The sequence below is a fragment of the Nansenia antarctica genome, assembly GCF_963989245.1.
Source record: "Nansenia antarctica genome assembly, chromosome: 6".
In the NCBI taxonomy this organism is placed as follows: domain Eukaryota; kingdom Metazoa; phylum Chordata; class Actinopteri; order Argentiniformes; family Microstomatidae; genus Nansenia; species Nansenia antarctica.
Genome location: NC_137676.1, coordinates 56,670,144 through 56,695,947, shown reverse-complemented (window position 1 = coordinate 56,695,947; position 25,804 = coordinate 56,670,144). Strand labels below are relative to the sequence as shown.

The following is a 25,804-nucleotide window of genomic DNA, read 5'->3' as shown; positions in this document are numbered from 1 at the left end:
TCTGTGTTTGTACTGTGACTCCGCACTTCTAACCGCTTCCCACAAGACAAACCCTAACCCTAAATATCTAAACGAATGCCGTAGGCTTTAAAATAATACCTTATTAACCCTATACAATACATTTAAAATGATTTGCGTCAATAATGCCTATTCCTGTATTCCTCAAGCGCTAGAAGAGCGCACTTGTGTCGGCCTACAATTTCGATCTCATCGCTATCTTCTGGCTCAGGCGTGTGCGCAGGCGCAGTGGGGAGGTGATCCTTCGGTGGTGTTGTTGTCACCATCACTACGGGAGTGGGTGCGGGTTGTTCTCTGTCCCACACCACCACGGACAGCCTGGGGGACATGATGGCATACGCGCAGGGCGTCCCGTCAAATACCCAACGCACAGGAGACATGCGGCGTCGCGCGGCTGTTGTGATGAGACCATAATATGTTCTATTATAGCGTATTTCCTATTTCCTAATAGTGAAGCAGCAGCGTAGATCGGATTATTTCTCCGCGCACCATTTTGACGGAACAGTCCGATGATGGAGCACATCCGAACGCCAAAGGTAACCGACCCTATATCCTCTTACGCTTTTCCCCCCTCCCCATTCAGTGTTGCGCCCCAGTGATGGTCCTTTGGCCTCCTGCTCTGTATCAGGCCTACTGTCCATTGTGTTTTTTTTCTCTCAGCCAAGACAAGTGCGTTTCATTAGCAGCAGTTGCGCCTCTACTGAATTGCCAGAGATGTGACCATGTATTGCTGATTCGTGCCATCTCCTGTGTGTTATGTATATATACATATACATATAGTATATATATGTTCGTGCTGAAATTGATTGAATATAATCATTCTATTATCTAACGTAAGCCCGGTGCGGCGTTGCAACAGTAAACGGCCAATAAACGATCAATTGTCTATAAAGGTGTAACTGTAAAGTCTGATTCATGACGGGTTTTGGTTTAATACCAGCGGACATGTTCCTCTGTTCGTACATGGCATATCAACATATTGACGTCTGCTGCTTTGTAGTCTACCTCAATGAAACAGCCTTGTACGTCAGGCATTCACAGCCGATCTGAGAACAGCCCCAATTATGCCATGTTGTAATGACCTTGGACCATGGCACTATAGCTGTTAAATGTTTTTTACATTGGCCTATTCAGTTACAACACAGATGCATTCTTAATTGCAATTGTTATCTCTGTGTGTGTGTGTGTGTGTGTGTGTGTGTGTGTGTGTGTGTGTGTGTGTGTGTGTGTGTGCGTGCGTGCGTTCCTCTGTGCTCCTATAGGTGGAGAACGTCCGCCTGATTGACCGCTCAGTTCCCAGGAAGGCGAGCGTGGGGACGCTGTACCTCTCGGCCTCACACACCATCTTCGTGGAGAACAATACGGAGTCTCGCAAAGAGACCTGGGTAAGTGAAGTGAAGTGAAACCTGGTCATGTGACCCTGACCCCCCCCCCCCCCCCAGCATGTTCAGTACAGTGGCACACTTCCCTATAGCTTCCTCCCACCCTTCCGTCAAATGCTCTTATTGATTTAGGCAATTCAGACATACTCGACACAGATACACTTTGAAGACGCAGAGAACACCTTGTGACACATTCCCCTCTTTGTCACTCTCATTTCCCCACACCTGTCAATCACAGAGTGAGATCGGTCTGACCCGTCAGGGGGTTTGTCTGATGTGACATGAGTGGTGTTGACACACTCGAATCATCTGAGGAACGACATTATTTCAATATTTCACACCACAAGCTGTCTTACACAATCATACGTCACACAATACGTGTGATAAACTGGTGATTTTGTGACCTTATATGTAGACACAATATTACACAATACACATGAGGACCTTTTCCAGAATTCATTTTTCACATTTTAACCATTTTAGCGGACGCTTTTATCCAAAGCGACTTACAGTTAGAGATGACAGGGACAGTCTCCCTGGAGTAACTGAGGGCTGAGTGACTTACTCAAGGGCACACTAGTGGTGGTGTTCCCCAGGTGGGATTTGAACCTCATGACCTTCTGATCACCAGTCCAACTCACTATCCACTACTTCATACCACTACTTCATATGTTTGCGACGACCCAACGAGAGGTGAGACGTGTGAGAGTTCTCCTGTGTCGTTTTGGCAGCTGTTGCACAGCATGGTGAGCAGCGTGGAGAGGCCGCCCACCACCCCGTCAGGAAGTCACCTGGTCATCCGCACCAAGAACTTCCAGGTCCTCCGGCTGCTCCTCCCTCAGGAGAGGGACTCCATGGACGTGCAAGCCTCCCTCACCCGCCTCTCCCGCCCAGGTGAGAACCCCCCCTACCACCCGCCGCCTAGCTTCCCCCGTAAACCTGGTTCTGTGTGGGGGGTGGGGGTATTCCATCAACATCACTAAAGGAAAATCCAGGCTTATTTTGATCTATTATAAATCTTGTGAGAGTTATCAAAAATAAGCCTGGATTTCCCCTTAGCGACATTGATGGAATACTCCCCAGGTGTGGTCAATAGTGTTACTACACTAAAGTCTAGTGTATTATAATATATACATCCATTAGTATACTATATTATTACTATTGTTGAGTGCAATCTGATCGTTTCGACTCTCATTGTTTCTGTGTCCTCCAGAGAAGTACGGAGAGCTCTACTGTTTGTCCTTCAACCCCAACGCCAACAAAGTGGAGAGAGAGGAGTCCTGGAGCTTCATCGACCTGGGGGCGGATTACAGGCGTATGGGCGTACCCAACAACCTCTGGGTCAGCACCCCGGCCAACAGCGAGTACCGGGTTAGTCGTCTAACTGAGACCAATTGCTGAGTAGTATGACCTCTGACCTTAGTACAGTTCTGTTAGGTTCTGCATGTGAGGATTGGGTTAGTCCGGCCCTGCCCAGACGCGGAGTATTGGGTTAGTCTACCTGTTATAAATGATAACACATTCACCATTGGTATACTATTGTCCGTGTTTACCCGTTGGATACGGGTGCAAGACTTGACGGACCTCATCTTGTAGGAGATGGTCTCCGTCGCACTAAATGGGTCCACTTCCTTTCCCTCTCTTCCTGCCTCCAGGTTTGTGACACGTACCCGTCAGAACTGTTCGTGCCAAAATCGTCCACACCCTCCATGCTGGTGGGGAGTTCCAAGTTCCGGAGCCGAGGCCGTCTTCCGGCGCTGACCTATTTCCACCAGGACACACTGGTGAGTGTAGAATAGAGCCTTTTATTAGCCTTTTTTATTTAAATGTTTATTCTTTTATTCTTTTTATTTTTATTCTTGTTTTTAATCTGTAGCACTTTGAGATTTCCTTATGTAAAGTGCATTACAAATAAAATGTATTATTATTATTGAACGAGGCCTCCGGTCGGATCGATTTCCACGGAATGACTTGATTGTCCAGAGAGGAGATGTTTTGTTCGATTGTGATGTTTTAGACGGGTTCCAAGTCCTAATTCACTTTGTCTGAACATAGCTTTCAGCTTTAACCTTTTCAATGGCGTTTCAAACGCGAGGTTGCCTGTCTGCTACCGTAGGAGTTGTAATAGCGAACGGTGGCTAACAGGCTACATGCTAACTGTCACTCTAAGCCGGATGGCATCAGTTAGCGAAGTGCGTTGACCTCTAACCTCTCTCCCAGGGTGCTATCTGCCGCTGCAAGTCAGCAATGAGGGATTTACGAACTGTTGCTGACATGCAGCGAAGTGCGTTGACCTCTAACCTCTCCCCCAGGCCGCTATCTGCCGCTGCAGTCAGCCCCTATCGGGCTTCAGCGCCCGTTCCCAGGACGACGAACAGATGCTGCAGGCCGTCATGAAGTCCAACCCCGGGAGCGACTTCATCTACGTGGTGGACACACGGCCGAAGGTCAGAGGTCACGTGTGGGAGAGCGGTGTAGGCCACAGTGTCAAGGGGGGTCACGCCGAAAATGTTGAAATTGGGTCAATAAGGGTGTGAGGATAGACAGATGCTGATGAAGCACATTCAGGGTCTATCAGTGACTAAGAGTTGTCCAACTGTGAAAACCAAACAAAGAAAGTCACCCGTTCAATCAATCGATCAAACTTTGTTTATACAGCACAAGTCATGCATTGAATGCAACTCCAAGTGCCGAACATAAAAACAACAGTAAATAAACTACAACTACAATAAAACAAGAGGTAGGAGATATGAAATGGATCAAATAAATGCAACACAACAAAACCAGGAATAAAACAAGAAATAGAAGATAAGATAGGAGTAAAAGTGCTTGTTATAGACCAGGGGTGCTCACACTTTTTAGGCTTGTGAGCTACTTTTCAAATTACCAGCTCAACAAGATCTACCAACCAAATAAAACATATTGCCATTGCTGCGAACACAAAAATGTACTGTAATAATAACAAATTAAGGCCACGCTACACTGTTTCAAAATCAAAGAAGAGATTTATTAAACTATATAACAAATATTCACACTGGTAGTCCATTAACATTAACATTAACTCAGGAGCTCTGAGTGGTTTACACCAGACTGGCCAGTGCCAAGCCAGGTGCCATCGACGTCTCCGGGCGGCGGAGTGTGTGTGTGTGTCTGTCTGTCTGTCTGTGTGTGTCTGTCTGTCTGTCTGTGTGTGTGTGTGTGTGTGTGTGTGTGTGTCTGTCTGTCTGTGTGTGCATGTGTGTGTGCTTGTGTCTGTCTGTGTGTGTGTGTGTGTGTGCTTGTCTGTGTGTGTGTGTGTGTGTGTGTGTGTGTGTGTGTGTGTGTTGTGAGGCGGCGCGGGGCTGAAAAAAAAAACTTTTTTTTTCCACTTTTTTCACTTTTTTTTCACATTTTTTTTTTTTTTCCCCCAATGTCGTGTGATCTACCCACACTACCTTCGCGATCGACCGGTCGATCGCGATCGACGTAATGAGCACCCCTGTATAGACACTAGATAAAAGCTAGGCTAAAAAGGTGTGTTTTAAGTTTCTTCTTTTAAAGATATCTACACTTGTGCAGTGACCAGCTAGCTTTTCAGTCGCATCCAGTAAATGTTTGGTCGAATCGCTAGTCAGCAGGAGGAAGGGCCTGTCACACTAAAATGAGAAAATATATTTTACTTTCCCCCAGTCCCCATAGGCCACAGGTAGATAATAATAATAATAATAATAATAATAATAATAATAATAATAATCACAATCATAATCATAATTATAATCATAATAATAATATAATAATAACCTTTATTTGTATAGCACTTTTCCTGCAAACGTTGCAGCTCAAAGTGCTCAGATAGGTACTGTAGACTTGCCTGTAACAGTGCATGTGTGTGTTTACTGTGTCGTCTCTCTCCAGTTGAATGCGATGGCCAACCGGGCGGCAGGGAAAGGCTATGAGAATGAGGATCACTACGCCAACATCAAACTACAGTTCATCGGCATTGAGAACATCCACGTCATGAGGAACAGCCAACAGAAAATCATTGACGGTAAGCTAATACTGAATCCCTTTGTCCCATCCATGCCCCCAGTGTGAGGGTGTGTGTGTGTGTGTGTGTGTGTGTGTGTGTGTGTGTGAGAGTGTAAGTGTAAGTGTGAGTGTGAGTGTGAGTGTGTGTGTGTGAGTGTGTGTGTGAGTGTGAGTGTGAGTGTGTGTGTGTGTGTGTGTGTGGGTGTGGGCGTGAGCGTGAGCGTGTGAGTGTGAGTGTGGGTGTGGGTGTGAGTGTGAGTGTGTGTGTGTGGGTGTGGGCATGAGCGTGAGCGTGAGTGTGCGAGTGTGTGTGTGTGTGCGTGTGCGTGTGTTAGATGATATGTGTATGTTTGACACGGTTCTCTCCCCTGCATTGTCCGAAAGTGTGTGTGTGTGTGTGTGTCTGTGTGTGTGTGTTAGAGAATAGGTGTGTGTAGTATGACATTGTCCCCTGGTGTGTTGCTCTGCAGTGGGTGAGCTCAGGGCTCCCTCCATGGGGGACTTCCTCTGGGGGCTGGAGAGCTCTGGTTGGCTGAAGCACATCAAAGCCGTGGTGGATGCAGGCGTCTTCATCGCCAAGGTGACCGACCACACACACACACACACACACACACGAACCACACAAAACGGAAAAAAACTGGGTCTGGCTGCAAAACACTAACACCAACCATCTCATACTTAACTGTTTATTGTGTGTGTGTGTGTGTGTGTGTGTGTGTCTCTGTGTGTGTGGTGTCTGTGTCTGTGTATGTGTGTACGTGTATGTGTATGTGTGTGTATGCGTATGCGTATGCGTATGTGTGTATGTGTATGTGTATGTGTATGTGTATGTGTATGTGTGTGTATGCGTATGCGTATATGTGTATGTGTATGTGTGTGTGTGTGTGTGTGTGTGTGTGTGTGTGTGTAGGCGGTGGCAGAGGAGGGGGTCAGCGTGTTGGTCCACTGTTCGGACGGCTGGGACCGGACCGCCCAGGCCTGCTCCATAGCCAGCGTGCTGCTGGACCCCTACTACAGGACCACCAAGGGACTCATGGTGCGGCTTCAGCCTCTCCCTCACACACCAGTAGAACCTACTACACGTATTCACCAAGCTAGAAGTGATTTAGTCGTTCCGTCAGCCGTGTCATCTTGTAAGATCGTTTTTCAAAAAATGCCGGTGGACGCTGGCGTTGCTCATTTTCGCTGCTTCTCCGCCCAAAATCTAGATATACTTGCAGTAGATTGTCTACTTACAGTAGATTGTCCTACAAAGACACTTAAATTTAGATTTAGTAATCAAAAAAATAATTAGACCCCTATACTTATTATTATTATTATTATAATACATTTACATTGACCTTTTGGTCATTTAGCAGACCTCTTTATCCAAAGCGACTTACAACAAAGACATTTGAGTAACACCTTTATCCAAAGCGACAGGGGGGGTAGAGGGGATGTCGATGTCTCGGGACTGAGGGACAGTTAAGGGGTAGAGGAGACCCGGAAGACATGGGTCTTCAGTCTACGGCGGAAGATAGGGAGTGACTCAGCTTTACTAACACTCTATCCAACACCAGTGATTATACAAGTCTAGACATGAACTACACACTACAGTCATCTCAAAATGATGTAAAAAAAAATAATCAAGCATTAATTCAGATAAAAGGTGGAACAGCAACAGCTCATTCTGTGTCTTTGTCCCGTCCTCCTAGGTGCTGATCGAGAGAGACTGGGTGTCGTTCGGGCACAAGTTCTCACATAGGTCAGTGCCTTTTGCTTTTGTCTTACGGTCTAAAAATCCTAACATAACATAACACTTTCTCAGAAAGATATCTCAGAAAGATGATATACAATGCATGAAGTGGTAAATCTGAGTTATTTTATTATCCCAAGTGTGTCCAATCGAAGCAACATTAATCATAAGATCGTAATCGCTCTTTGAAATCAGACCAATGTAGCGGTGGTTGTCTCATCGGTCGCTTGGAATTGATGATGGTAGCTGGTATTGGAGTAGGAAGACAGCGGTTTCCACTGCAGGGTTGCTCCGGATAGACTTCTGGTCTTATGTGCCCATCTGCTGGTCTTCTATGCCCATCTGCTGGTCTTCTATGCCCATCTGCTGGTCTTCTATGCCCATCTGCTGGTCTTCTTTTCCCATATATTGTGCCCAAATTCCCCTAGTTCCTTAGTTATGTCTGATTAACTGGAGGAAAAGGGTACAGCAGAAAAGAGTTCTGGCAGAGAGAACCCCCCTCCCAGTAACTCCCTCCTTCATTTTGTCCAAAACGATTCCATTGGTTTTCATCCTTCAGGTATAACCACTTAGACGGCGACCCCAAGGAAGTGTCCCCGGTCCTGGACCAGTTCCTGGAGTGTGTGTGGCAGCTGTCGGAGCAGTTCCCCTGTGCCTTTGAATTCAACGAGCGCTTCCTCATCCAGCTGCACACACACGTCTACTCCTGCCAGTACGGGAACTTCCTGGGCAACAGCCAGAAGGAGAGGAGGGACATGAGGTGGGTGTGGTTAGGCTGGAGGGGGGGACAGGAGGTGGGTGTGGTTAGGCTGCATGGAGGGACAGGAGGGGGGTGTGGTTAGGCTGGAGGGGGGGACAGGAGGTGGGTGTTGTTAGGCTGGAGGGGGGGACAGGGGGGGGGATGTGAGGAGGGTGTCGTTCGATCAAACCCATGTTTTTCCCTTTTTCTATTGTAAGTTGAGTCTCTGAAAAAAGTGAAGGACTTACCTCTTCCAAGTCTTCCTAAGGTTCTGATATTAGGCACAATGTTGTCGCAAGTAGGGATGTAACGATACACTCGACTCACGATTCGAGATTCAAAGTGCTGTTTCAGTTCCATGACAATGCAAACACCAGTTAATGTTGAATCTGTCCTTGTGCAGGCTCCGTGAGAGGACTCACTCCCTGTGGAGCAAGCTGTGGAAAGACAGGGCGGAGTACACCAACCCACTGTACAGGGCGGACCACAGCCAGACCCAGGGCGTGCTCAGGCCCGCCACCACCCCCTACTGCTTCAAGTGAGTTACTGCACCCTCCTTGGCTTTTCGCGAAACTAACGGAGAATTCCATTTCACAGTAGACGAGGATGAATACATTTTTCATGCACGTTCATCAAAGCAGACGATAATGAATGAATGAATCACTGAGTGCAAGGCCATAGAGATGAATAGGAAAAGCAGGAAAAGCACCTTGTTGGTTATAGTAACCTTGCAACTGGATCCTGGACTTCCTGTCGGAACGACGAAAGGTGGTGAGAATGGGCTCAAAGACCTCTAACCCTCAACACAGGAGCCCCCTCTCTTCCCTGTACACTCACGACTGCGTGACCACGCACGACTCCAATTCAGTGATTCAATTCGCTGAAGACGTGACAGTGATTGGCCTGATCACCGACGGCAATGAGACGGCCTACAGGAGAGAGGTCGACCGCCTGGCTCAATACAGCCAGGAGAACAACCTCTCTCTCTCTCTCTTAACACTGACAAGACCAAGGAGCTGATGGTGGACTTCAGCAAGAAAGGATAGGGTCACCATCGACGGGTCGGCTGTAGAGAGGATCAGCAGTTTTATCTCGGACGACCTCATCTGGGACAAGCACACCAACCAGGTGGTGATAAAGGCACAGCAGCGCCTCTTTCACCTCAGGCGGCTGAAGAAGTTTGGCATGAGGTCCAGGATCCTACAGGCCTTCTACAGAGCCACAACTGAGAACATTCTGACTGGGTGCATCACTGCCTGGCACGGCAACTGCACTGCCCTCAACCGCAGAGCGAAACAGAGGGTGGTGCGGACAGCCGAGCGCATCACCGCATGTGACCTTCCCTCCATCCAGGACATATACAACAAACGGTGTGTCAGCAAAGCCCGGAGGATCATCAAAGATCCCAGCCACCCCAACCACAGTCTGTTAGACCCCAGCCGCCCCAACCACAGTCTGTTAGACCCCAGCCGCCCCAACCACAGTCTGTTAGACCCCAGCCGCCCCAACCACAGTCTGTTAGACCCCAGCCGCCCCAACCACAGTCTGTTAGACCCCAGCCGCCCCAACCACAGTCTAAAAGAAGAAGCCTCTTTGTTTTATTTTACTATTTGTCCTGCTAATTGTATCCTGTCTGATTTGTCTCCCTCAACTTGTCACTCGTCCAATTGTCTCACTTATGTCTTGTTGTTACTATTGTAACTTTATTTATTTTTGCCTTATCTTGCCTATATTTGTAATGTGACGCAACAATAAAACTTGATCCTTTTGTCCCCCAGGATGTGGAAGGGCATGTATAACCGCTCAGAGAAAGTCGCACCTCCGCGCCAGTCGCCCACCGACTGCCTGATGGCGGTGAGGGAGGAGACTCAGCAGCTGGAGGAGGAGCTGACCAATCACCAGGAGGTACCGCGAGGGACCGCCCACCCGGGGACCAAACAAGGCATACAGACACAAGACACACCCATGAAAAACGCTCCAATAAACACTCCTCTTTAAGACCACATGGCGAATTGAATTCATAACATTACCCATGACTTATATGTGGGTCATTATTTGTAACAAATGTTGTTACATTTTGGAAAGGTGACTTTTGAGTCAGAGATAAAAACATAAGTCTGTGTTTCAAAGAGGGGTTTTTCAAAGAGAGCCTATTCCATACTGTAGTTCATAGTGTCAGTTATTTCTTCCTATTCAAATAGAGACTTGTATTACTGGTAACACTGGTTCCATCTTCCAGAGGATAGCAGCCCTGAAGGTGAAGCAAACGAACGGGACCGAGCCTCAGAGGAGGACGAACAAAGTGTGTGAGGAAGGACAGCCCAACACCACCACCACCAGCCCCACTCAGGACCACAGCCCCTCTCTCACACACGACCACAAGGGGGAGTCCCAGGGCCCAGCTCTGATCCTGCCCCTGGGGCCTCCCAAGGCCCCTGACCCTGACGACCTCTCCACCTGCAGCGACGTGGAGTCGGGCGTGGCCGACCTCAGCAGCCGCTCTTCCAGCGGCGGGGACGACGGCAAAGACCCGGACTCTGACGAGACCGTCTACTCCGCTGCCTGAGTGGAAGTATGGAGGTTGACTGGCGGTGAATGGAGACAAGAGGTTTGTCAGGGTATGGGGGAGGGGGGGGGGTTTGCCTTGTGGATGAGGGCATCTTGCAATGACAATTGGAGACCACTGGGGTTTGTTGCTTTTTCTTGTACAGGGCCAATTTGACTGGATTTTACTTGTGATTGTTTGTTTTTGTGTAGTACCAGGCGGGTATTCCATCGCGAGACTTATAAAAAAAAAAAAAAAAAAAGGCTGGATTTTCCTTTAGCGTCGTTGATGGAATACCCCCCAGGGAACCACTGGGAAAGCCTGTCGGGTAGTCTGGTTACACTGGCGACCCTAGGAGTGTGTGTGGATGACCTGAACAGGGACAAAATGTGAAGAAAATATTCCATGTTTACAACAAAGTCTTAAGCCTCTCTTGTTTTTGGTTTCAATGTACTGTACACTTATACTTATCCCAGAAAGGACGTACAACAAACTAAATCATACTCTATACACACGGGACTAGTATTATCTGGTGACCTCTGGTAATTTTTTACTGACATGGCCGATTCGCACAGGATTAAGAACAGACGACCTCCGTAATTATTACAAATTACCCGAGGTCCCCAGATAACACTAATCCCGTCCGAATAGGGCTTTTGTTTGAACCTTGAGACGTCCTCGTTACATTGATTACACCAAGTAGTAGTAGACTCGCTGTGTCAAGAGCGTTCAACAGCTGAACAAGCGACTATGATGTTTCTCAGTAGTGTACTAGAGAAGTATGAAACATGCCTTGTGTTCATTTAGAAGATTTTAATCAAAACAGGATTGTTCCTTTTTAATATCCTGTCTGTCTCTGTGCTAACCTGCCTTTATGGCACATCTCAACTGACCTCCGAGTGACCTCCAAGCTGATATGTCAGAACTGAAGTATTTTATTTTGCTGTTCAGATACTATAAATCTAAGTTATTGCTGCTTAATAAAGTTATGAACTAGGAGAGAAACTTATTCCCTTATACCAACCTACTTTTTTTAAGATGGGAGATTGTGATGACAACCTTGTTTGATGGTTCTTCCCATTGATGTGTATACTTAACTGAATATTCACTAGTGTGGTTGTGTGAATGTAGGAGAAACATTCATTTCAGACCAAATCTTTCTCATTTCCCTTTGTGATAAGTGATATGGTTATACTGTTAACTATACTGTATCGTCAACCTGAAGAAAAAAAACCAACTAAATGGAATGACTACCCTTTTCACTGTCTTTGCTGTGTACTGTAAATGACCCAGTGAAATAAACTCTCCTCACTGTTAAAGGGAAACATGAACACGGTCTCGTCTCGAATTTCTTTGACAGAAAGGAGTACACAAGATCATCAACATGACCAACAGAAACCAATCAATTGCACTGAAATGCAGTACGTGCGCACACACACACACACACACACGTTCTCTCACGAACGACTGAGGTTCTATGTTCAGGTCATCAACAGAAACCAATCAATTGCACTGAAACGCAGTACGTGCACGGCGCTGCACGCACACATCCTCATGAACGACGGTCAACAATTTCGAGTTCAGAGTGAACCAGTCAAGTGTGCGTGTGTTTCAAAGGACGCGGACAGAATAATTCTCTCGACAAAAGGCTTATTCTAAACGGTTTATTAACCTAACAAATTAAATAACATAATACAATGTGTCTTCGATTATAATAAAGCCTATTATTAACATTATTTAAATACAGTATCCATCCGTAAGAGTATTCGGCAGCGTTAACATACTCGTCATCCAAATTCAAGTAAATATGAGGCCAGTCCCAAAACATCATCATCATCATCATCATCATCATCTTCATCAGAAACTGTATAGTGAAATTAGTCTGGCTAGTTCATGTTACAATTCGTATCACAACAATGGATGTCTGGTTGCTCCTTGTGTGTCTATCAGCACGTGTGCTTGTCATCTTCTTAGGGCTGTTTGCTGGTAGATAAAGTCCAAACCTGCGGAGGCAGAAACAGGTTACGTTTAAGGCTTAAGAGGGAAAGGCGAAGCTTCCGAGACACTCTGTTTGTTGTGTCTTAATCTGAATAGTGTGTTTTACCTTTGTAGAAACGCGTGAAGGGGATGAAGCAGGGTTTTAGTGGCTGCTGGGGAACTGTCCGTGTGTGTTGATTGACTGCTGCAGCTTCTCCTCTTTGGCCCTCCGGCTGTGGCAAAGCTGGGACGAGAAGAAATACCGGGACAGTGAGTGTGTTAGGGTTGGGCGGTTTGCATTTTTTTATACCATTAAACCGTCCCCAAATTTAACCGTGGTTTACGGTTTTACCGTGGGATTCAAAATCACATTGTCGGGCTTTGGCGGAGCCGTTTCGAATTATGACATTTGTGACAGCGCCTTCTTCTGAGCCGAAGCGGTCACGTGACATTACCATCTCTTCAAAACAGTATTTTTTTACATGTTATTTATTTGACAAATTCCATTGTTTACAAAAAGTTCTGTCGTCACTTTCATAGCGTCTTCAACCACACAGACAGTGGTGCTGGACAAACACTCTGAAGGTGTTGATTAGATATAGCCATTGAGGACGGTTTTATGGCGGTATTGACAAATACCGTTGCTATTGTCAAAAACCACGGTATACAGTATAACTGTATAACCGCCCAACCCTAGAGTGTGAGTGTGTCTGTGTCTGTGTGTGTCTGTGTCTGTGTCTGTGTCTGTGTGTGTGTGTGTGTGTGTGTGTGTGTGTGTGTGTGTGTGTGTGTGTGCGAATCAAGGGAATCTAACCTAAGTCTTCTGAGGGAAACATGAGGGTCCATCCTGCCCCTGCCCTCCGCTCCTTACCGTTCTCTTCTCCATGAAGTGTGCCAGGAAGTCGTCGATCTCCGTCCGGCCCTCCAGGAAGTTCTCGGCCGTCTCCTCCGACTCCTCCTCCGCCTGGTGGGCGGCCACCTTCAGACGGGCCTGCAGGGCGCTCAGGCTGCAGCTCTGAGGGGCGGAGGGAGGGAGGGAGGGAGGGAGGGACGGAGGGGGGGAGGGAGAGGTCAGCAGCTCCCAAAATCAACCCTAATCCACGACCCAATGCCAGTGTTTCCTCTACATGCATTTCATCGTGGCGGACCGCCACGATGGAATTTCCTCCGCCACCATTCAGATTTCTCAACCCAAAAAAAAAAAAAAGATTTAGGCCGCTTTTCAGACCTTCACAGCGCTAGACACACCCACAAGCGCTGAAACTGGACCAGTCCGTGTGTGTCGCGAGTATTGAACTTGAGGCTGCGTTCGTAAATTCGCTCTGAGAGCCCCGGAGCGCACACTGGGTTCAACGTCATAAAGGGACCAAGTCATTTGATTGGACAAGAGGCATTCCGTGAGTGCTGATCAGATTTCCAGAGCGTATTTACGAACGCGCCCTGGCTGTCACCCGAACACCGCGAGCTAGCGTAGTGTAGTGTAGTATAGGATGCGTAGTGTAGTGTAGTGTAGGATGGAGAGAGAGAGGAGAAGCCTCTCTATGTGTTACCTATGTCCAGTGTACTAGAACCACTCTAACAGGAGTGTTTGTCCGTGAATAACACCGGCTATGCCCGGGGTAGAAACACAAGACTATAGCTGGATAAGGTCTACAGGTCTACACGGTCATTTTAAGCCGTCGACCAGCCCTCTACGACCACGGGAAGTCATGTTAAAAGTGAAGATACTTCTGTTAAACTAAGCTAAGCTAAACATCGCTAATCGCTAACTCCCTCCTGGGCTTAAAGTGACAAGTAATAACGTTGTGAAAAAAAACGTCAGATCAGTGTTTTTGTTTTTATTGACAACGGAATTACATGCTGGAAAAACATGCAGACACAGACAATAAGAGACACACGGGAGAAGTACAGGAAAACATTTTATTTTTTTGGGCCATCCTCGAGTTTTGGCTGAAATTACGTGGTTGTTTTGAGCGCGCGTGCGCGTTTCATGCGCGTGCACGCGAAAAAATCGCGGGCGCGCGCTCAGCACTACCCGCCACCATTGTAAAAAGTCCTGGAGGAAACACTGAATGCACTTGTGGTGATCTGAGTGTGTGTGTGTGTGTGTGTGTGTGAGAGAGAGAGAGAGAGAGTTTGCAGAGTGCTGTTGTTAACCCCCTTACCTCACTTAGCTCGTGCTGTCTCTGCATTTTGGTCTCAAAGGCAGACTTCATCTGGGTCACCTGGTCATACTGTCAATAACAACAACAACAGTCAGAATCCCTGATAGCCTGGAGGAAACCAACGGTAGACAAGTCAACGAGTTCTGCAGTTCATGAGACAGACAGACGGACAGACGGACAGACCGTAACGGAGTGCGTTCACGTCGAACTCACTTTGAACAGCATCTCCTGCCTCTTCCCCTCCAGCCGGGGCTCCAGCTGCAGGTTCCTCTCTGGCAGAGAGGAGACAGACACCAGAGAAGCCTCAGTGGAGAACACGTTTAAGACGGCAAACGTTCACATTTCAAAAGCAACGAGACCGAGACATTTTCTTCCCACCGCCAACTAATCAAGGAGGAATGGGGCCTCACAGCCGTGACTGCCAGGGGGTTAGCGATAAAGCTGCACCTGGACTGGCTGCTCTGTGTATTTGTACGAACGCAGATGTTAACACACGACCAGGCTACAGTACACAATGACTTAAATAATGATAATAATAATTTAAAAATGGGTTAGCTATGGGCTGGCTATGTTTTATTGTAAGTGTATTCATCCGCTGAACAGTTGTTTATCGGTTGCTAAGCAACAGTAATAATGTAACTTCGATAACGGTAATATACACAAACGCGGTGTAATATGAAAAGATGTGTCAACATTTAATTTAGCTGGAATGCAAACTGACTAATAGAGACAATGGACCGGATCTATCCGTTGTATAAAGGATATTATTATTATTATTATTATTACTACTATTATTATTATTATTATTACTATTACTATTCTGATTATTAATATTACTATTATGATTATGATTATTCTTATGATGACTCACTGGCCATGTCCACGATGCTGCTGACCAGCTCCTCCTTGTCGGTGGAGACCTGTTTGAGCTGCGGCAGACACACAAACACCTGCAGCAGGACCGTGTCCTGGTCACTCATGTCCTTCAGCTGGGAGACACTGGGACACACACACAACACATTGGGAGTTGGGACGACATGGGACATGAAAGACTAGGACACAACGTCAACGTCGACTGGCGAGTTAGGTCAAATACTTGGCACAAAATGACATAGATGGTTTTTGGGTAGAATGGACAAAGAACAGCATAATATTGGCCTTTGGTTTTACCTCAAACAACTTAAAACAAAGAATTCCTATCAAGCTATTTCAATGACTCTTATTGTGTTTGTTACCTTGACCCCTGTCCTGCCTTTTAGAGTGTATAGACACACAGTACACACATTATACAGTATACACACATCTTACTGTACCTCATTTCAGACAGCTCGGGGAATTTGTCGGGAATCTCTGGCATTTTGTACATGTGTCCGTTCAACCCAGCCTATATGAAACACACAAGAGGGACACAGTTAGCATAACGTGACACAGGTAGCGCCACCAGAACCGATGACACCAAAACAACGTCACGCAGGCGACACGCACGGGAACGACAAACGGCAGGGACACGCGAGCGTTGCAGAATTCTTTTAACGGCTCCCGTTCTGTCCGATCGTTTCATCCGCAGCACGCGTCTGGGAACGCATGTTGTTGTCCCCTGCGTCTGGGGACGCATGTTGTTGTCCCCTGCGGCTCGTGAACTGAAACGGGTTCGACCCGAGACGCTCCCGGGGCGCGAGCTGCCAGGGTCGTGTCGGTGCGAGGTGTGATAATCCCTGCGACGCTGCCAGAGAGGTTAATCCACAGTCATCTGTGACGGCCAGCTCTCTCTCTGTGTGTCTGGCCATGCCCAGAGGACACAGAGACCAGGGAGGTGTGGCTTTGTTTGTGGCTGGACGAGTCCAGGAAAGAAAAACACCTGCGAGCCGCTTGCGTATTCAGATCTTTCCTGTCGCCTTTTCACGTTTCAGCTTGACGAAACGTCACTACGTAACCGGCTTACCTGGCATACCAGGCTGGTGGAGGTCGAAATCGGAGGATGTTGTAATGCACGGTATGGAATGAGGAATGGTATCAAACGTGTGTTGTTGTTTTCTATATAGCAGTCCTCATTCCATTCCAGGCATTACAATGAACCTTGAACCTCCGATTTCTACCTCCACCGGACTCTACTGTTACACAGTGTGCAGTGTCTCCTTTCATCGGTATATACCCTGTAGTACCAGCAACTGTGGTATCTAACGGACACGCTATCTTGAAGTGCTGGCTCATGTTCAGGAGGACACAACCAACAAAACAGTGCAGATAGAGATGTTGTGAAGGGAGTTGACACGAGTCAGAGAGGTATTGGCTAATATACTTATATTTGAACCATCCTCAATGCTGTATCGTTGAACGTTTATTATTTGGCCATTTTAAAACCAAGCACACATAATATTATATTTAAAAAATAAAAAACATACTGTACATGTTCATGAATAAAATCATTGAGGATCGAACACAAAGTACTTGTTTCCAATGGTGGGGTGGCTTTGTTACCTGGGAGTCTGTGGTGGGGACAGGCAGAGGCAGGTCAGTGATGAGGCCGTAGGCAGGGGCGGCGGCCCAGGGGGGCCCGTGGGGGGCTTCTACCCCCGGGTGGGGCATGGGGGCCGGGGCCTGGGGGTGGGGGTGGCCCATGGGGCGAGAGCCGTAGTGGAAGCCCGGTTGGGGGTACGGAGGCATCCCGGAAGGCTTATACATGCTGACGAGAAGGAAAAGAGGGAGATGAAGAGATGAAGAAAAGAAGAGTGGTAGAAAGAGGGATGAGATCAAACCGTTTTTTTCACTGAGGGGTTGATCTGCTACGACATCATGAACATTCTTGATATACTTGGCATAGTAATGTGTTGAATATATAAAATGATGTTCTCTGGTCAGCCATTTTGTGGCGCGTTACATGGTGAATTTGCCACCAAGTAAAATTCCTGTTATTGGAAGACAACGTATCCCGTGATGGTACTCACTACGGGAAGCCGGAGGTGCCAGACATCAGGACAGGAGGGCTCTTCCAGAACTCGTCCAGGAGACTCTGAATGACTTTGCCCAAGTCTGAGTGCATTCCAAACTGTAGACAAACAGGGAGAATCTATCTGTCAAAATGTAAATGCTGAGGAAAAAAGAAATACAGACTACTGCAATGTTTGCCTCATGTATAGTAGTTGAACAATAGTTGAGAAGATGTCTAATCTCTACGCTATGAAAGTCCATACGTCACAAACTGCAGAATGTAAATACAACTGGAGACGGGGGTCAGCGTTATGACGTCTAGCTAAAGAGACTCAGTGCAGTAGCTGATTAACGGAAAATTCCAGTAAATTACTTCTAACCTGCAAGCTTAGTTAACCTTTGGCCAAATCAGAACCTATTTACCATTCATTAGCTCACATTTACTTTTGCTAGCAATCATAAAGGTGACATCTGTCACCAAAAATGACGCGTCTGCCTCCAGTTCTTTTTTTACATTCTGCAGTTTGTGACGTACAGACTTTCATAGCGTATTCGCAGGCTCAATACTGTTTTAGCTCCCCAACCCAGTGACAGCTCCCAGAATGACAGGTTGACACTTACATTCGTAATGAGGGGGCTTGTGACCATGGTGCCATTGTTGCTGTCGACGAGGTGATGTCCCACAGGGGGGTAAACGCTGACTACTGGTTTCTCCTGAGGAAACTGAGGTGGAAGGAGTCTACAGACAGAGAGAGGGAGAGGGAGAGGGAGAGAAATTTGCATTGGAATTTTTACAGACATTTATAGACATGGCCAATTGGCACGGGATTAAGAACACAGACGACCTCCGTAAATGATTACAAATTGCCAGAGGTCCCCAGATAATACTAGGCGTGTGAGAATAGGGAGTAAGGCCAGAATACATTTGATTGATTATGAAGGAAATAATCAACACGAAAGTCAGACATGTTCATGCTTAAAGAAGGGAAATGCCTTTCAGTATAGTGACACAGGCAGGGCGACTCGACATGGGTGGAAGCTCCTGTTGGACAAGTATATGTAAACATGTACTTACATGTTGACGCTGATCGTAGAGTTGTTGACTGTGAAAGGTATTCTGTACTCAACATCTTTCTGGATCTCTGCTAAGCTGGGGAAGGATATAAAGCAGAAGATACATCATCCATCCATGTTCCAGTTATCTCTACCAGACTAAATCTTGTTGCGTCAACAAGTACTTATATGTAGAGTTCTTATAAAACAGATGAGAGACACAAGACACAAGCTAATGTGACAACACGGCTACATAGACTCAGCCTAGAGAGACCTAGGAAAGAGTTGAGAGGTAGACAAGTAGATCAGAGAGGATCATAATCATGGCAGTCGCCACTAGTAAAGGAATAATACTTTAATCTGGGCTCATAGCATAACATCGTCACAACTGATCACAAGATATACTAGGGGCAACACGTGTCATGACAAGACTTGTCAACAACGCCTATAAGCAGTACTACTACTAGCTAGCTAATCAATCAGGTTTGTTTGGCTAGCAAGCTAAAGCAAGCTAGCATCACTGACCAGGCTAGCTAGCCTCCGAGCCGGGGCATGTTCCCCTACCTGGAGTGGGCAGCTTTGAGGGACTCGACCTGTCTTTGTCTTTGTTGCTGTAAGCTACTGAGAGGTGGGAGAGGTCCGGAACCCTTGGACAAGGGAAACAACCAGTTCATCCTCTTCTGGCGGGGCGAGCTGCTGAACTTGACGGCTAAGCTAATGAATCTCAAGTCAGTGTGGAGATAATAAGACAGACCTCCTCAGGAACAACAGACGAGGCGGGGGGAGATGATGGACACAACCCGGGATTAGGGCAATGTGGACGAGCTCAGTGTCGTTACCTTCCTTTGGCTACAGCGACGGTGACGAAATGGAATATCTTTGAGGTGAAATCACGGTTTCGTTTCTGCTCTCGAAGCGTTTGTCCCAGATGAGCAGAGTCATTCGTGGTGGTGGGCTGAGTCGCTACCGAGCACAGTGGTCGGGATCATCGGAACACAACAATCTCCGTGTGTCTGTGGGCACGAGCATCACTGAGTTACTGAGTACTACGTCACCATAGACAACAATCTCCGTGTGTCTGTGGGCACGAGCATCACTGGATTTAGTGTATCACGTCATCATACACGATGCACACAATAATAGCAGATTAACAATGTCCCCCCCAAAAAACAAAAAATAAACACACCACAAAATAAACACAAAAGGTAGTTTGGACAAAGTGTACAATAGCGAAGAGTAAGTAGATAATAGTAATGCAATGCTATGTGTTCACGTTCTCCGCATCAGAGTTGAAAGGTCACCACGCATATTTTGATAGCGTCATCGTTTTGGTGGAAAGTTCGGCATGTACCAGGAAAACAGAAGGATGATACAACTAACCACATATCACTTTCACTTTTATTTGTATGCAATATAAGTAACGACACCTGCGCTTCAGCCTGATTTCATGATATAACATCGTGTTAACCTACTTTGATATGTGACACACGGCAACAATCCACTATTGACATTTCATCGCTCTAATACTTTAATAACTTGCAATACAAATAATGCCAGGTGCGTTTAAACCTCCCTTCAAGTGTTACCGTTGTCACATTGTGCTAGTCTAGTCAGCCCATTATGTGACATATCTCCACACACATTAAAAAGCATGCAATATTATATCTTTTGAAACAGTATAAAATAACCACTCTGATCATATTCCCTCCCTCAATGCTCCCCAAGGAAGCAAAGAACGGTCATCAATGGCAAAGAGCGTATGAAGTGAATCATTACTCAGTACCCGCTTCACGCTCAGAAGGGAATATCAGGTCTCATCCTCGTGGGTAGCGAGACCAAACACTTTAGAAACACATTTCACAAGTCAAAAACTATAGAAATGATCCCTGAAAGTATAGTCTTAACTAGCTTCAGGGCGAGCGAGGATAGACTATGTTGGGACAAAGGTTCTCACTGACGGTTTCTCCTGACATGCTGTTACCATGTTTGAACGCTAGAGGCGTGCTGGAACGCTGACATGATAATGTAGAAATGTGGCTGGTTAATGTGATCTCACTGTAATAAAATTGACTGATGTTCATTCTTTTTGCTTTCCCCATCATCACAGACTACCGGTTTTCAGCTATACGACTGGTCACGTTAACCACGTCAATAATTAATTAATAGTATATATAATAGTATAGTATTATTAATATTAATTAATTGTGGAATGCACTGTCAGTTTACATTAGGGATGCAACCTCAGCAAATATTTTTTCAAGTCAAGACTAAACCCATCTCTTTAATATTGCCTTTAAATTACTAAATAATTAAATTATTATTATTTAATGATTAAAGCACTTTGAGCTGCAACGTTTGCAGGAAAAGTGCTATACAAATAAAAGTTATTATTATTATTATTATTATTATTATTATCAGTCCACATGTATCGAATATCATAGTTAATGGCGCAACATTTTTTAGCTGGAATAGCTTCTTTTTACCCGATGGAGTTTACAACGCTATGTTTATTCCCAGACAGCTTGTGGCGCTTTTCCACTACCGGGCTGACGCGGGCCGCATTTGTATCCGAGCCGTGCAGAGCCGTGCCGTACTTTCAGAAACGCTTCTCCATTATACGGAGCGACCCGGGACTGTAGGAGAAGTTACGTGTCATAAGAGCGCTTCACTGTAATAAGTGCCACTATACAGCTCAACGGGGGGAAATGCGATAAGAATTATGTCAAAATGCAGCATTATCATGCACAGATCAGCCTTAAAACATGTAACGTTAAGTGCCTGTTACTTGCCGCTTTCAGTTCGTCACATCAACGGGGGAAATGCGAGTTGAACTCTATGCGAGTTCTATAAATTCCTCCGTTGAACGAAAAGTCCTTAAGTGTAGCCTTCCCCCTTTCCACTGGTAATAAGGAATTGGCAAGAATAGATCGATATAAATAGATCAACATTTAAAAACAGATGAAGAGAATGATTACAATATAGAGATAAAAGTGTTATTACTGGAACTGTATTCTATTAGCGGGATAAAGCACTCTCTCTATTTCGGGCTAAACTGTGCAGTGTAGCCGGCGTCCTGGTTCCTCCAGCAACCGGACACTTCCATAAATAACAACAAATATGTAATATGTATAATACCACGTTCATTGATAAAATGACGCCAGGGATGGAAAGGGGTGATGGCAGTTTTAGAAGGGGGATGATGAAGCTCTGGACTATGGAACGGCACAGCACAGCACAACGGGGGGAAATGCGATAATAATTATATCAAAATGCAGCACCATCATGCACAGATCAGCCTTAAAACATGTAACGTTAGATATATAACGTTATACAGGGAGCAATGTATTTCTACGGAAAGCCTGTGCTTCTCTCATCGTGTGTGCTTTGTGTGTTGTGTGTGCTTCTCTCATTGGAATGACGCGGGGCTCATACAATCGCCGCGTTTGTTATAGATACGAGTGCAGCGCTGTCTTGCTGGTAGTCAAATATATTTATTTATACAGCATATGGATGTTACGTGCCTGTTAGCCTACTTGCCGCTTTCAGTTCTAGTAGATTTGTAGTTTGACTCATGGGTGAACGGCGAAAATGCCTGGACGGCACAGCTTGGGATTCCATTGAAGTTACAGGGAACTATGTGTGAAAGAGGCTTAAATGTTGAAATAACAGTAATACAATGTTCATTGATAAAATGACATAAGGGATGGAAAGGGGAGATGGCAGTTTTAGAAGGGGGATGATGAAGCGCTGGACTGAGGAACAGCATAGGCACAGCACATCGCCATAATAGCGATTTTTTTTGTTATGCTTGTTGTAAATAAAAGTTCTATGATGCATTGAAATGACATCAAACTAAGATAATACGATGGTTATCATATTTGTTCAAATCTTTATTAATACGTTATTACAGAAACAGTAAGTAACATTTTCCTAGAGCGAAATCTGTTGTGGTATTTAAAAATGGCGGTTAGTGATGAAATCTATGAACATGGGATGACGATTTCCATTGACCAATCAACAGTGTGCAGCGTCACATGTCACACGCAGCCAGGCAAAAAGGTACCTTTCGGCCCTATGGTTCCTGCTTATATTATTTATATATTATTATCATGCTCTTTTTGGAATTCTAATCCATTTTATTATGTCAGCAACGTCAGAATATTTTTTGGGGATGGCACCCTGGTTGAGAATGACTCATATAGACTGTAGAGCTCTGCACAAAGCTTTCACATTTTTATTTTACTTGAATTGAATTGAGAATACATGTGTAACAGGTAGCTTAGCAACAAGCGATTTTACAAGAAATAATATGAGAAACCAATGAACAGTGATTAATATTGTACTTTAATTGGCAAGATTAGTCACAAAGAAAACGTATTTACAAATTGTTCTCATTATACCTGTTGCTCATAGCATCAAGGAGACATCTAGAATAGGGATAGCGGTAGAGAAACCTAGTCAGCCATTTAACACTTTCATATAGCTTTGATCCTCCTTTTTGTCTTCACAAGTCACAGTCCCCTTACAGCCTTTTTCTCCTCCTCTGGCTTGTAAAATAGTAGATTAACATTAGGTCCAGTCCAGTCCTTCCAACACGCATCGTCCTCCAGGATGGTTTTATAAGTATCTCTTCCACGCTTTCTCTCACTTCTCCCAGCCTTTTCCTCCAGGCTGGGTAGGCAGCCTGAGCCCCACCAAACCTGCCGCCTCGGCTACGCTACGCTCCCCCTTGCCGTGGTAGAGGTCGTGCAGGGCCTTGTGATTTCTGGTGGAGTTGAGCAGACACAAGTAGGTGTGGGAAGCATGGAGGGCCTCTTGCTGGGCACGGCAATACCTCTCCCCAGTAATCTGATTGGACAGAGAACAAAGAGAAGATGTGTTAAACAACTGAAAGGTGACATCTCAAACAAACTCTTCGACTGAGATCTTTGTGAGTAGGGAAAGCTTTTATGTTGACATGGAAGATACATCCATCAGTGGAGACATGACAAACAAATACACAGAAAATGTACTGTGTGATGTATTCCACGATAATGACGTAGCTATTAGCAAACTATATAAGGCTATATGGATGGACACAGGCTCTATATAGGGTACATTCCCTATAATCTCATAGAACTTGACAATATATGCATGTTACCAAGTAGACAGTTATAATGAATTGCGGGCAAGCACTTCCCTCCAGCTATGGTACAAGCTGTAATAACAACTCCCTTGCATGAGTGACTGACTGCACATGCATATGACTACCCCGGCGAAATGTGCTCCATGAGGCATAAAGGGCCTTAGCCTATATTCTGGAGTATTCAAAAAAAGAGGCGATATGATAATGGGTTATCTTCTCTGCCTCAATTTCCACCAACTGTCATGTTCTGTCGGGTGGTCGGAAATATTATGTAACAGTGATTGTTTGCATTATGATCTAACCTAGTTAGACCAAGCACACGGGGAGGCGTGATGCATCCTCTTCCTGAATATTTATCAGACATGATACAATTCCTGATGGAAGATGTGCCCTCTTCCATCTCATGAGCACACCACTGGCGGATTTGACTAATCCCTGAAACGGCATGTTTAAAATAGAATCAGTTGTTGGGTCATGTTAGATCATTACTGATTGGGGCAACTAATAGATAGAAAGAATCATTCTTGGACGGGTAACTTGGTTTGTAAATGTTGACATTACATATAGGTCCACATAGCTGGGTTTTTGTAACGTAAATTCCATTCGAGAATTTAGACTGACCTCTGCTGGCTGGCTGTCACACACACACACACACACACACACACACACACACACACACACACAGTCTGCGGTCACCTTGGATAGCTAAGACTCTAAAGAGATCCATCTAAAGACGTAAACCTAATGGCACCAATAGCTCTGACATGGCACCACAGATGTATTATCATTGCATATGCTTGAGAAGTAGGGTACCAATATAAATTCAACCTGAAATTCATGGGCAAGGTTTTCGCCGCCACCACACAGCACGCAACCCGCTGTTAGCTTCTTCCAAGCTACCTACATGTCGGTTATATGAAGTACGTTATTATAATGTGACCACATTTACTCATTGCCAACACAACTCACCTGGTTTTTACGAAATTGGTCTAAAACATAACTGTATGCGACTGTTTGTTTGTATTCCGATCCTTTAAGCGCACGTATCTCCCTCAATATCCCTCGGCACACGCGAAGCGGCGACGGTAACGCCGCCATCTTGGAATGGTTGTTTGACTCGCTCGCAGGAGGGAAGTCCAATCAAACTCCGAGATGATCGATCTGAAAACTCTACTACGGCAACACCTCAACAGGGGGCGACGTGAGACTGCAAATAGTTTAGATTTGTTCCGGAACTGTTGAGAAGGGTCCAGCTGCATCCGTCGTTTGGCGACACCCAGACGCATGGAGACCATATTTGGTTCGAGCGCGTCATCACAGAAGTAACCGCGAGAAACCGCGAGATTTTGAAGGATCTTATAGGACCGCGAGATTTTAAAGGACTTTAGAGGACCGCGAGAATTTAAAGGACAATGGCAAATACAGATCTGTTGAGAATTTTGAAATATGATTAATGAACATATAGACTATATGTGATATAGAACATATAGACTATTATGATATAGTTATACATATATGTATATGATTAATGAACGTTATAGTTTTCATATATGTATTTATTATTTAGGTTGTTGGATGTGTTACGCATTTGGCTGTTTCGCACGTAGTTTTGTTCATAAATCAGATTGGCTAACTGGGTAATCCTATGTGGTTTAGCGTTATCAGATATGAGATTAGATTCAACTTTATTGTCATTGCTGAGTACAATCAGGGCCGCTTTAAGGGGGGGCTAGCTGGGGCGGTGGCACAGGGCCTCGCGCTTTGGAGGGCCTCGCGTGAGGCAGGGTAAAAAAAAAAAAAAAAAAAAATATTTTTTGTACCCTGGCTGGCGAGGCCCTCCAAAGCGCCAGGCAAGGGACCATATTATTATTTTTGCCTTTAATACATTTCTAAATGTTCACACATGTGATAATCATAGTCAATCATACATCTAAAATCTAGCATACCTGTAGGACAGGGAGATTCTTAGCAACAGAAAAAAGTAATTTCCCCCTATGACACCTTACGTGAAACGTGAAAATAATTTTGGGCCGCGCGTTGACACTTGTTGTGCATAGTGACTGCTTAGTGCAACGGACAAAATGCAGAGGGAACGAGACCGAGGAAGAAAATGTTAATCGGGTGCTGAA

At 45.5% G+C, this 25,804-nt stretch overlaps 3 protein-coding genes across 3 annotated transcripts; 1 reads left to right on the top strand and 2 right to left on the bottom strand.

Moving 5' to 3' along the window:
* Positions 1-527: 527 nt before the first annotated feature.
* mtmr7b (myotubularin related protein 7b) lies at positions 528-10,448 on the top strand (the record flags this gene model as incomplete). Its single annotated transcript, XM_080533722.1, has 14 exons — positions 528-554; positions 1,281-1,403; positions 2,132-2,294; positions 2,614-2,771; positions 3,056-3,184; positions 3,713-3,847; positions 5,295-5,427; positions 5,879-5,988; positions 6,319-6,444; positions 7,103-7,152; positions 7,703-7,903; positions 8,286-8,420; positions 9,661-9,787; positions 10,122-10,448. 14 exons carry the CDS (start codon positions 528-530, stop codon positions 10,446-10,448), a joined length of 1,944 nt encoding a protein of 647 aa, XP_080389848.1.
* Positions 10,449-12,189: 1,741 nt separating this feature from the next.
* vps37a (VPS37A subunit of ESCRT-I) lies at positions 12,190-19,246 on the bottom strand. The gene is made up of 12 exons (XM_080535259.1): positions 19,115-19,246; positions 18,573-18,647; positions 18,119-18,236; positions 17,515-17,615; positions 17,048-17,252; positions 15,883-15,953; positions 15,441-15,568; positions 14,783-14,841; positions 14,570-14,638; positions 13,276-13,419; positions 12,532-12,648; positions 12,190-12,430 (listed from the first exon to the last, which is right to left on the bottom strand). The coding sequence occupies exons 1-11, from the start codon at positions 19,222-19,224 to the stop codon at positions 12,568-12,570; spliced, it is 1,161 nt and encodes a 386-aa protein (XP_080391385.1). The 5' UTR covers positions 19,225-19,246; the 3' UTR covers positions 12,190-12,430; positions 12,532-12,567.
* Positions 19,247-22,885: 3,639 nt separating this feature from the next.
* fmc1 (formation of mitochondrial complex V assembly factor 1 homolog) lies at positions 22,886-24,779 on the bottom strand. Its single transcript, XM_080533234.1, has 2 exons — positions 24,645-24,779; positions 22,886-23,398 (listed from the first exon to the last, which is right to left on the bottom strand). Exons 1-2 carry the CDS (start codon positions 24,771-24,773, stop codon positions 23,195-23,197), a joined length of 333 nt encoding a protein of 110 aa, XP_080389360.1. The 5' UTR covers positions 24,774-24,779; the 3' UTR covers positions 22,886-23,194.
* Between the last annotated feature and the right edge of the window lie 1,025 nt (positions 24,780-25,804).

Bases quoted from the DNA above. Each gene is read 5' to 3' on its own strand.
- vps37a (XM_080535259.1), bottom strand. From the start codon at position 19,224: ATGAACTGGTTGTTTCCCTTGTCCAAGGGTTCCGGACCTCTCCCACCT. The intron at 18,648-19,114 runs GTAGGGGAACAT...ATCCTTCCCCAG, and splicing joins CTCAAAGCTGCCCACTCCAG to CTTAGCAGAGATCCAGAAAG. The intron at 12,649-13,275 runs GTAAGGAGCGGA...TTCTCGTCCCAG, and splicing joins ACTTCATGGAGAAGAGAACG to CTTTGCCACAGCCGGAGGGC.
- fmc1 (XM_080533234.1), bottom strand. From the start codon at position 24,773: ATGGCGGCGTTACCGTCGCCGCTTCGCGTGTGCCGAGGGATATTGAGG. The intron at 23,399-24,644 runs GTGAGTTGTGTT...CTGTCCAATCAG, and splicing joins ACCAATTTCGTAAAAACCAG to ATTACTGGGGAGAGGTATTG.